At 49.1% G+C, this 12,342-nt stretch overlaps 1 protein-coding gene across 4 annotated transcripts in view; it reads left to right on the plus strand.

Moving 5' to 3' along the window:
• The window catches only part of MAP3K4 (mitogen-activated protein kinase kinase kinase 4), a 105,152-nt gene that overhangs the window by 91,467 nt on the left and 1,343 nt on the right, over nt 1–12,342 (plus strand). For 2 of the 4 annotated variants that reach the window (XM_061428486.1, XM_061428485.1), the window contains 7 exons: nt 3,023–3,214; nt 4,313–4,383; nt 4,956–5,072; nt 5,968–6,127; nt 8,649–8,771; nt 9,403–9,509; nt 11,178–11,357. In XM_061428486.1, coding sequence (XP_061284470.1) covers nt 3,023–3,214; nt 4,313–4,383; nt 4,956–5,072; nt 5,968–6,127; nt 8,649–8,771; nt 9,403–9,509; nt 11,178–11,357 — 950 coding nt within the window. Of the gene's footprint in view, nt 1–3,022; nt 3,215–4,312; nt 4,384–4,955; nt 5,073–5,163; nt 5,255–5,967; nt 6,128–8,648; nt 8,772–9,402; nt 9,510–11,177; nt 11,358–12,342 lie in introns of those variants that run through there. The other 2 variants (XM_061428484.1, XM_061428487.1) reach the window with 2 other exon arrangements.

Genomic DNA, 12,342 nt, shown 5'->3' on the forward strand with positions numbered 1-12,342 from the left:
TCCCCTTTGTGCCTCTGGCATCACTTCCTGTCTGTGCTGTGTGTGTGCAATTCCTGTTTCTTATCATTATAAGTTCCTCTGGAGCAGGAATGTGTGTTTCTCAGTTTTGTATTCTTTAAACAGGTTGATGTTCATTTTATGTGTCACGTGGGTGGGCCCTTCACATAATCCTTTGTACGTGGTGTGTGTGTTAAGTCGCTTTAGTCATGTCCAACTCTTTGCTACCTTATGGACTGTAGCCCACCAGGCTCCTCTGTCTGTGGGATTCTCCAGGCAAGAATACTGGAGTGGGCTGCCATGCCCTCCTCCAGGGGATCTTCCTGATCCAGGGATCGAACCCGCATTTCTTACGTCTCCAGCGTTGGCAGATGGGTTCTTTACTACTAGTGCCACCTGGGAAGCCCTTTGTACGTGGTAGGAATATAATAAATACTTGTGAAATGAATAACCACTTATTTATTATGTTAAGAAGCTGAGAGAAAGCATTTGTCATACACAGCAGGTGATCGGTCCGTATGAACCAGAAGAATAAATAGCAGAAAGGGCCCTGGTCTAGCACAAAATGCTTTCGCGTATTCTTCATCACAACAGTCTTGAGCCATACCTAGGCAGAATGGATCCTGGTCTCTTTTCCTAAATGATCCAAGTTTCTGAGAGGCCAGACATTTGGCCAAGGTCGCCCGTGCTTGCCCCCAGAGTGCCTTCTGGAACATGTGTGACTGAGCAGGAGGGTCATCACCAGGCCCGGAGCGGTCACGTGGGGCTTCAGGGAAGGTCGAGGCTTGGGCTGGCCCCTGAAGGAGAAGGAGGTCTGTGTCCAGCCAGGAGGGAAAGTACAGAAGGAGAAACATATCTGGAGGCCCGGTGACTAAAGAGCAGACCAGCGGGCCCGGCTCAGCCTGGCGAGCACGGGTGTAAGTGGAGGCGGACCTGAAAGGGTGCGGGAGGTCTCTGCACAGCCAGTCTTCAGCGGTGGGCTCTGTGGTCCAGGGCCTGCGTGCAGACCACGGGCGGCCCCTGAGCCTCTGCAGCGTGCAAGTCTCCTGTGTTCAGGGAGTGGGGGGCAGGGGGTGAGGAGGACGGCGGGGCAGGCCTGGGTCGCGGGGGAGCTGGGGAGCGGGCCTGAGCGCCGTCGCGGGCAGTGTATTCACACTGGCCATGGGGCATTCAGGAGGCAGGAGCAGCCGTGAAGCCGCATTCGCCAGGCCAGGCAGGTGAGGCGCCTGTAGGGTTTGGGGGTCAGGAGGCGTTCGTCAGCTCGAGCCCAGTGGCAGGGAACGGGGTCTCCCCAGGGCCTCTCACGTCATCAGTGGTTCCCATGGATACCAGGTCTTTGTGATAATTTTCAAAACAAATACTTTGTGGTCAAATAAACTCGGGAACTCTTGGAAGAGTTACAGTTTGCACAGACATCTTAAAAGACTAGGAAATCTTGAGAAATGTTTACTGTAAAAGAAAAGACTATTTCCCAGAAGCATTTAACAGTGGAGCCCACGGCCCGACAGCCACGAAACCTCGGTCACTGCCAAGTAGACTCGATGTGTCATGTAGTGAGGTAAGGGAAACAGGGATCCCTGTTTGTAGGAAATGATTGTAGTTGGAACTTTATAAATCTCTGGGAATTTCTCTTCTCAGAGTAATCTTTCGGTCGCCCCAGTCCTCAGTGATCGCTTCGATAGAACATTCAGGCTCTTAGATGCCTCCTTAGGGTACTGCATGTGAGAACCGCAGAGGCCGAGAGCTTTTCACATTATGGATTGTGACCTGTTAGTGGGTTGTTGTAAAATCAGCACACACACACACATTGAATGGAGACCCAGTCATGTGTAGAAAGAGTAATAGTGTTTCATGAAACAGTTGTTTTAGGTTTCTATGTAAAAGATACTTCTTTCTATAAATCATGGTAAAGTAAGTTGGAGAAATAGAGATGGCTAGATGGAAAAATAAGGAAAGATAATAACAGAAGCTGAAATTTACCCAGTATTTTCATGTTCCAGGCACTGGGCTAAATGCTTTATGTGTGTGATTTCATTAAGTTCTCGTAGTATCTCTGAATGAGGTATTTTTGTTTTGGGATTTGATGGCTAAAGAAGGTAATTCGCTTGTCGATTTTCAAACACTTAGAGAAAGGTGAAGCCCGGGTTTTGTTCCAGCCATTCTGACTCTAGAGAAAGGAAAGCTTTACTCCCTTCCCAGCAGATAGCAGAGACAGCTTCCTGGAGGGGAGTAGAGCTCTGACAGCTGGAAGACAGGGAGGTATGAGCATGGGCGAGGAGTGAGGTGCCGTGTGGTGTGCTCCATGGAGGCTCTTCAGTCAGGCTGGTCCGGAGACTGCAGTGGGGCCAGGGGCAGTGGCCAGGAGAAGCAAGCCTGGAAAGACCCTGCGTGATGGCCTTGGACTGTTGATCAGCAACTTGGGATAAACCATGAAATAAATTATGTGGGTAAACAATGTGATCAGATTTTACGTTTGAGTAAGAGAATTCTGGGGGACTCCCTTGTGGTTTGGTGGTAAAGAATCTGCCCACTATGCAGGAGACGAAGGACATGTGAGTTCGATCCCTTAGTGGGGAAGATTCCCTGGAGAAGGAAGTTACAACCCATTCCAGTATTCCCACCTGGGAAATCCCACAAACAGAGGAACCTGGTGGGCTACAGTCCATGGGGTGGGAAAGTCAGACATGACTGAGTGGCTAAACAAGAAGAAAATTCTGAGCAATAAGAGCAAGTGGAGGGGAGAGACTAGAGGCAGACAGGTGGTTACTGCAGAGTCTCAGCAGCCTTGGGAGAGGACGCCACTGGTTCTGTCTGAGTCACTTCTGTCTGTGTGCGCACTTCCCTATAGTGGATGGTATGCTCTGAAGATGTTAGCTTTTGGGGACTTTAATTCAGGTGCTATATAGCTGAATAGATGATGCTTGATTGGAGGGCTAATGTCTGCTGCTCTGTTTTTATGATTATTTGCTGGAAGTCGACTTGATTATGGTTGTTGGGATGACTGAGTTTACGCTTCTCCCTGCAGATACCGCTTCTAAGCAAGGACCCATAGAAGCCATTCAGAAGTCAGTCCGGCTGTTTGAAGAAAAGCGGTATCGAGAAATGAGGAGGAAAAACATCATTGGTCAAGTCTGTGACACCCCCAAGTCTTACGACAACGTCATGCACGTTGGCTTGAGGAAGGTGACCTTTAAGTGGCAAAGAGGAAACAAAATCGGTAAAGAAACTCAAGAACACGACACAAAGATGGTCCCTGTTAGAAATAACAACAGTCACACTTTTTAGGTTAAGTCTCCCATGGTTGGTCTTTTTCTCTGACAGGCGTGGCAAATATACATCCTCTCGTTTGCACACGGTTCTGATTTTTTGGTTTCACTTGTAAGATATGTTCTAAGAACAATGTAAAAGAGATGTTTAAATGATTCATTAAATGGAATAGTTCTGCTTGATAACTCCAGAAATTGCCAGTGGAGAACTCCATAAATCTTACTCCTTTGTTCTAGTCTGTATTCTTTACGTCTTACTCCCACACAATCCTTATTGAAGCAGGACTGAATACAAATGCCAATGGGACGATGTCTTCAAAAACATTAATTGATTTCCAGATGAAACAGTTTCCTGTTAAATAACTAGAGATAGATTGTGTGGAGAAGGAGCTGATTAAGTTTCAGACCTTCCCCCTTTCAAACGCGTATATCTGTTGAGCATTTAGGTCTAAAGACACGAACACAGTTGTAACATAGGACTCTGTGAGCCTCAGGAAGTTTTTGTAGAGCTGTCAGGACAGAAGACACTGAACAGAATCAGATCCTTTATAAGTGGTGTGAATTCTCATTGTCAGTCTTAAGTAGCCATATGGCCCCTTAGTTTAATGTTTCAGAAGGTGTCTTAGTAGAATATCCTACCGGCATCCCACACGCCTGGACGGACAGCAGGGAGGCCCATTGGGATGGCAGCCAGGCCCACCCTGGCCACGCCTCCTACCCCAGCCCAGACCTCCCCCAGGGCCATAAGGGGCTCCAGAGTATGCACCAGGGGCTCAGCACTCGCCTTCAGGCCCCTTCTGGGATTTGCCGGTCAGTTCTATTCTGTTTACAGGTATTTACAGGTAAGACAGAGTGAAAAGACTGCCCGAGACTTGGGTTATCAGGGGACATTCAGAAATAGTCTGGCTCTTGCAGTAGTAGGCTGTGGTAAGCACGGTTCTGGACATGTGAACGTGGAGTCGGGACGGGAGGACGGCATTATACGTTTGAATGAGTCGGAGTGGCCTGGCTTTGGTGGCTGAGAGCGGCACGTCTGTCCCTGTTCACAGGGGAAGGGCAGTACGGGAAGGTGTACACCTGCATCAACGTTGACACCGGCGAGCTGATGGCCATGAAGGAGGTGCGTGCCCGGCCCTGCAGCCTCTGTGTGCTGGACACTTGGACCGAGGCTTGGGTTCACTAGCTGAGGGCTGGCCCGAGTGCTCCCCCAGTGCACCGTTTCAGATGTCTGAAACACTGATGTTTCCCACAGTCTAGGCATTTACACCTTTGGGACCATGGGGCACTTGGTCGGGGGGCTTGGGGGACATTTGTGATAAGGTTCAGAAATGAGCAGCCTGTTAACTGCTGGAGGTAGAATGGCAGGAGCCAGGAACACCCGAGGAAGAACCCCTGGGAGACACTGAGGGCTGTGGTGGGTGAGGCCAGTGCCCCGAGCCGTCGTGGGGCACCAGGCATGTGCAGCTCCGCCCGTCAACCCCTGCAGCGTCTCCTCATCCTCGCCAAGGGGCACTTAGGTTGGTTAATTCAGTCTGCAGTTACGAAAATGATCCTGCTGGCTGCTGTTTGAGCATGTACTCTAAAGCAAGTGAGCTTAGCTCATCAGCAAGGGGAAGAGAGCCTGCCCGGAAGTTGGGGGGCACATTTCACTGTTGCCCGTGCCAACAGTAACCAGCCGGTTTCCTTTTCCAGATTCGATTTCAACCCAACGACCATAAAACCATCAAGGAAACTGCAGACGAGCTGAAAATCTTTGAAGGCATCAAGCACCCCAATCTGGTTCGGTATTTTGGTGTGGAGCTACATAGAGTAAGCCAACTTTGATCACACTGTGTGGTGTGAGCGGTCAGTGAGGGCGCAGATGGAGTCCTGTCCTACATCACAGGTCTTCTCATTTCAGAGCACAGTAACTTTGCCTAATTATCAGGAAATCTCCATGAGTTACACCATTTCTGCCTTCTCTCTGAAACTAGAGGAGTCCTTCCTGAAATGTAAGTTGTAGACCGTAGTCATTAACCCGACATTATAAAGCACTGAAACCCATCCTGCTGATCAGAAGATTTCTCGAGTGCCCCCCTGACACGGCTGTTGGTTGCTTTTTTCCCTCCCCCGTTTTTTTTGCCGAGCCACTGTTGAACACAGTGTTCAGTAATTTTTTTTCCCTTTTGTTTGTATTTAAAGAACCATTGTAAAATGAGAGAAAGCGAAGACTTCAGCTTACTTTCTCCTGTGTGTTTAGCAATAAACACTTGGAGGGAAAGAGGATCACCTGGAGCTTCTTAGTGGAATATGAGCTTCTGGGGAATTTGGATACTGGCAGTTTTTAATGTTTTTCACGGATAAATTCATATCTGAAAAGGATGTGTTTCAGTACTTAATAATACATTTATAGGGACAGTCCTGTTGGTCCCTGTCTGAGATTATATAGCAGACTGAATTTCAGAGGGTTACAGACATTTATCACCTGTGATTCGGCGATGGTCTTATCCCAACAAGCTGTATAATTCCAGACAGAGGAGGCAGGCAGAGACACCGCTCTTTGTAGAGGAGTTAGAAATGACCGTTTTGAGACGAATTCAGACTTGAGGATGACCAGTGTAGCTGACCCTTAGAAGGAAGCGTCCTCGGGGCGTGGCTAGTGGAGCGTTCCAGGCTCTGCACCCAGCGCCCAGGTGGACATGGGCCTGTGTGGTTCCTCCCGCAGGAGGAGATGTACATCTTCATGGAGTACTGTGACGAGGGCACGTTGGAAGAGGTGTCGCGGCTGGGGCTTCAAGAACACGTCATCAGGCTGTATTCGAAACAGATTACCGTGGCCATCAACGTCCTGCACGAGCACGGCATAGTTCACCGCGATGTTAAAGGTGATCCCGCGCTCCCCTGCCCGCCAGGTCGTCAGCCGTGCCCAGTACAGGGTGGCTGCCCTCACTTCTCCAGAAACAGCTTTACTTTGAACATTCTTCTGTAAAGAACCCAACATTGAGAAGCTGTACAGGACACACATCTCCTTCCAGGAGCTTGGCTTGTGATCAGAACATCCTCTCTTTCCCTTCTGAATCTGAATGTGACCGTTGTGAACATGTAAAGTGATGGTGAATCAGGAATGCTGGTCTAAGTTACAATTTGCAGCTGAGTTTGGGGAGAGGACAGTGTATTGGGGCTTCCCTGGTGGCTCAGATGGCAAAGAATCTGCCTGCAATGCAGGAGACCTGGGTTTGATCCTTGGGTTGGGAAGATCCCCTGGAGGAGGGCGTGGCAGCCCACTCCAGTATTCTTGCCTGGAGAATCCCGTGGACAGAGGAACTGGGGGGCTACGGTCCATGGGGTTGCAAACCGTGGGGCGTGACCTAGCGACAAACACTTTGACTTCAGGGTTTATTTACACCACCCTCGTCCAGTGTAGAGTTCTGCTCGAGGTCAGCTTGGTCACACTAACTGAAGGGAAGTGCTGGCCCTTCTCGTGTGAGGGGAACAGCCATGCTTATCCCAGAACTTCCCCCCTTGTGTTTATCTGACCCACACCATGCCCCTGATGTGTGTATTTGGGAGTCTCGGGGATAAGTAGAATGACAAATTAGGTTGGTCTCTAACTGACCCCAGACTGAAGGATTTCATTCTCTCCCTTAACCTGAGGCCAACCTACAACCTACAACCTACACATCACTGTAGATGGCCGGACTTGTAACCAGGCATTAGCCTCCGTGGGGCTGGGCCACCCCAGGGCCTGCTTCGCTGGTGGAAGAACTGCCTGTGCTCTGTAATGGCTCCTGCATGCCCGGCGTACCCGTCTCGCTGCCTGCCCACCCCGTCTGCCACATTGCTTTGTTGTCTGGGCATTTGCCTCATCGGCTCTGGGTGAGGCCACGGCGTAGCCCATTTCCAGTTGTTCTAACACAAACACCACACTCAGGAAGTGGTACCTTAGTGTCATTGGCTGTGGCCATAAAGAGAATCCCTCAGAGTCCTTGAATCAAGTCCGTCCCTGTGCATCCGTGTGATAATCTTTAGAGCTCAGTGTGGCTGAGAGGGCCTGTGAGTCAGCTCCAGAACCATGCATTAGTGCAGTGTGCTCTGGGGAACCGCCTGCCCTGGGCGCGGGGAGGGTCAGCAGCTCATTGTGCAGCTGGCTGTCTAACGTGAGGGCTCTGTATGGCCTTTGGAGGGAGGTACCTTGGACAGAAGGCTGAGCCGTGTGGCTCGGTCAAAAGGGTTCAGGCCTTGTAGCCTGCAGGAGGCAGAGCCGCCCCGGGAGATGAGCAGTGACCCCAGGTTCCAACTGGAGTACGAGCCAGGTGTGTGCCCTGCTCCTGAGATAGGAGACACGCACAGAACATTCTTTCCATCAGCCTGGACTCAGTCTGATGGTGGCTTCGGATGCATCTCTGCAGACTAGCAGAGAGAGAGAGAATGTGTGTGTGAGAGAGAGTGTGTGAGTGTGTGTGTGAGTGTGTATGTGTGTGTGTGTGAGAGAATGTGAGTGTGTGAGTGCGTATTTGTGTGAGCGTGTGTGAGTGTGCACGTGTGTGTGAGAGTGTGTGTGAGAACGTGAGTGTGTGTGTGTGAGCATGTGTATGTGAGAGTGTGTGAGAACGTGAGTGTGAGTGTGAGAGCATGTGTGTGTGTGTGTGAGTGCGTGTGTGTGTGAGTACGCACATGTGTGTGAGACCGTGTGTGTGAGTGTGTGTGTGTGTGTGTGTGTGTGTGTGTGTGGTCTCGATTACACTTGCTTCCTGCTACGGCCACTGCTGAGTGTATACCAGCTTTCACCTTCAGAACTGCTGCCACAGGAATTTGTGATTTATAGGTAATTTCTCTTTTAAGTGTCTGAGTTTTTAAAAAATTACTTACTTTATTTTTGGCTAGCTGCTCGAGGACTTTCTCTGGCGGTGGTGAGCAGGGGCTGCCCATCCTTGCGGTGCGCGGGTGCCTCGTGGATGTGGCTTCTCTTTGCAGAGCGCAGGCTCCGGGGGCATGGGCTTCAGCAGTGGCAGCGCTCGGACCCGGCAGTTGTGCTCAGCTGCCCTATGGCAGGTGGAACCTTCCCAGACCAGGGATCCTACCCATGTCCCCTGCATCGGCAGGTGGATTCTAATCCACTGTGCCACTAGGGAAGTCCCTCTCCCTGCGTTTTTAATGTTGGAATTTATGCATGTGTTTCAGTTCAGAATTTGTCAAAGCTGTCTGCACTATTATTAAAATTTCTTTACTTTGTATTACCATTTGTGAATGAGGCTTAAAATCTTTCTAATGATAACGCTTTGCGAGTAAACTTTCACCAATCTTTATAATGTTGCGAATCAAGTTCCTGATGGTTCAGGTCACCACCTAAGCTTCAAAGCGCCTGCCTTGTGTTTCAGAGGCTTACCACTGCTCATTTCTCCCTAGGTGCCAACATCTTCCTGACCTCGTCTGGACTAATCAAGCTGGGGGATTTCGGATGCTCAGTAAAGCTTAAGAACAATGCGCAGACCATGCCTGGTGAAGTGAACAGCACGCTGGGGACAGCAGGTGGGTCCAGCGAGGTTCGGCTCTGCCCTGGGCTCCCTCCAGCGTGCTGGGACCCTTCCCCCCCACGGCCTCCTTCTGGTTGGCGGACATGGGGAGCGGTCAGGGCTTCTCACCAGGCGGGAGGAGCCACGCCTGAAAGTGCTCATCAGACTGGGAAGTCACATATCTCCCTTAAACTTACGGCAGGGAAGAAAGGCCTCATTTCCTTCCCAGAAAAGCCTTGTGTTTCACACTGGGTTTATTAAAACTATCCTAGTCAAAACAGCATTATGTTTAAATGGTGATTATTTGTTTTGATCATTTAGAAACATGTCATAAAACTTCACATTCTCTTTTGCAGGTTAAATTTCATATTTTTTGTCACAAATAGAATTTATCTGAATATTTGCACATTCAAAATCTCTTTTAGGAGATTAATTTGGCTCCTAAAATGTCCATTCAAGAAATTATTTTGAGATATTTATTTTGAAGTCTTAATATTTTTTATTATGTAATTGAGAGAAAGTTTCCCCTGAACAAACTAGTTGTTTCTTCTCTGTGAAATATTAGATAATATTAATGTTTTGTTTGGCTCTGTTAATTCATGATGCTGTATTTGTAACCCATTCCTCTCGTATTTGTGGCTTTTAAGCGTACATGGCTCCGGAAGTCATCACTCGCGCCAAAGGAGAAGGCCACGGGCGTGCAGCTGACATCTGGAGCCTGGGGTGTGTTGTCATAGAGATGGTGACTGGCAAGGTGAGCAGAGCCCATGCCTGGTGGAAAGCCTTGAGGGGGGCACTTTGCATTAACAGAGCAGTCATGTGGCTTCACTCCCATTATGAATACTGGGAACATCTTTCCTGCAAAATAGAGAACATGACCTGTCGAAAGATATGGTAAGTTACAACAGGCGCCAGACTAGGAACCAAATGTTTATCAGATGCATGACTCAGAGGACTCCTCCAAGGAAAGAAAAAGCACAAAACTCCAAATAAAACAGAAAAGTAAGCAGATACGAGAAGCAGCAGCAGTTGAAACCTTCTGTCCACACAAAGACTGCATGTGAATGCCTGTATCTGTTTTATTCATAATTGAATAAATGGATAAACTGTGATAATCCACGCAACGGAATATTACGCAGTGACAAAAAGAAATTGGCCATGAAACGACAGGGAGAAACCTGAAAACGCGTATTCATTGCTGAGTGAACGAACCCAGTCTGAAAACCCCACATCCTGTATGATTCTCAACCTTCTGGCGTTCCGGAAGAGGCAGAACAGGCAAGTCAGAGAGGATCAGAGGTTGCCAGGGCTTCCCAAGTGATGCTCGTGGTAGAGAGCTCGCCTGCCAGTGCAGGAATTGCGGGTTCGATCCCTGAGTCTGGAGGATCCCCTGGAAGAGGGCATGACAACCCACTCCAGTGTTCTTGCCTGGAGAATCCCATGGACAGAGGAGCCTGGCAGGCTGTAGTCCATGGGGCCGCAAAGAGTCAGACACGACTGAAGCAACTGAGCACTGGGAGACGGATGGAAGGACAGACAGCGCATATCGATTTTAAGGGCAGTGAAACTGTCACATGTGACATAATATCTGAAAATCCTCAAAAATTGGTCTTCTAATGTAGATACTGCCGATGAACAATTGTACAAATGTATAGAGGTCGTGTGTTTGGCAGGGGAGGCTTACAGCATTAGTTGTGAAGCAAGGAAGTTATAAACCTCTTAAGTATTATTAGTAGGAAATTAAATTATTATACAGCTTGCAGCCACTGAGAATAAGCACTCAATAATATTTAGCTAGTATTATTTCTGTTAGCATTGACATAGGTGCCCACAGTACCTGTTACTTCAATCAAGCCATACATTGGAAAGAGAGCGAGTTCTCACACTGAAGACTGTACATCTCAATACTAAACAGTGGTGCATAAATTGGGAGGCTTTGTTCTTTCCCCCATGAGTCTCATTTCCCTGTAACTGTAATAAAATAAGCTTGGCACTAGTAGAATTTAATGTCGATTATTCAACAAGGGAGCATATTAAACATCCTAGTAAGATAACTGTTGGGTTTTGTTTTATTGACTTTTTATATTATTTTATGTCTTAGATGACGATGACATCTAGGTAATGCTAGACGATAGGACACCTTGAGGGGTAGGCAGACTATGCCCACTGCCTGGTTTTGTAAATAAAGTTTTATTGGCACACGGCTCTACCCATTCATTTATACATTGTAGCCTAAGCCTGCTTTTATGTTATAATGGGAAAATTGAATAGTTGTGACAGAGACCACCTGGCTTGCAAGCTTATGTAAAAGTTTGCCAGCCTTGGTATGTACCGATACTGAGATGCCTAAAAAGAGATGGGGCAGCTGCTTTTTCTTTATGGTCATGTAGTGTCGAAAACTGATTTTTTTTCCTGTTTTCAGAGACCTTGGCATGAATATGAACACAACTTTCAGATTATGTACAAAGTGGGAATGGGGCACAAGCCGCCAATCCCTGAACGATTAAGCCCCGAAGGGAAGGACTTCCTCTCTCACTGCCTGGAGAGCGAGCCCCGGATGCGGTGGACAGCCAGCCAGCTCCTCGACCACTCCTTCGTCAAGGTTTGGCAGAGTGCTGAATAAGTGTGTATGTTCTGTTCGCATCTGGCACGTGAATGAATTTTGGAAGCTTAAATAGAAAATACCTGTACCTGAAATGGAAATGAGCTAAAATGAACGGTGCTGGGGAATTTTGTATGTTTTTTTCCTTTGGGCAGATGTTTGTTGCGGTTCTCCTTGACCCATGTTGGTGCTTGGAGGGGCACTTGGGACCGTGAAATGGGATTTTCAGGGGGACGGGTGAGAGGCAGTTTCCCTTCAGAGTATGCAGTCTGCTTGAGTGCAGGGTTGGTAGCAGCCAGTCTCTACTGAGGGAGCAGAGACAGACCGAGTACCGAGCAAGGGTCGTGTTAGAGCCGTGACGGTGGGCCGTGTGCCACGCTGCAGCGTCACCGAGGAGAGGACTTTCACCCGTCAGGTGACCCTGGCTCCGGCTTCCTTCCGAGTGAGACGCCAGAGCCACGGGGGAGGGATTAGCCAGCTCAGGGAGCAGAGGCAGGGGTCGGGGGGACAGAGTGGAAGGGAGTCCACCTCCCGAGGGGGTGAAGCCGGGTGTCAGTGAGAGCTGACGGCGCACAGGGCGAGGATGGCGGCCAGCGATAGCGCCTGAGGGTGGGCAGGAACTGTGAGCAGGGATGTCAGTTTTATTGTCAAGCACGACACGGTGATTGTGCTGTTGAGTGATGACTGTGGAGGCAGGAGGCTAGGTAGGAAGCTGGTGACACGGCCGATAGGCAGGGAGGGGAGGTCAGGGTGAGGGATCAGCCACACACTCCATCCTGAAGGAGATCAGTCCGGGTGTTCATCGGAAGGACTGATGTTGAAACTGGTCTCCAGTACTTTGGTCACCTGATGCGAAGAGCTGACTCATTGGAAAAGACCCTGATGCTGGGAAAGATTGAGGGCGGGAGGAGAAGGGGGATGACAGAGGATGAGATGGTTGGATGACATCACCGACTCAATGGACATGAGTTTGGGTAAACTTCAG

Source organism: Bos javanicus, chromosome 9 (genome assembly GCF_032452875.1).
Source record: "Bos javanicus breed banteng chromosome 9, ARS-OSU_banteng_1.0, whole genome shotgun sequence".
Lineage (NCBI taxonomy): Eukaryota > Metazoa > Chordata > Mammalia > Artiodactyla > Bovidae > Bos > Bos javanicus.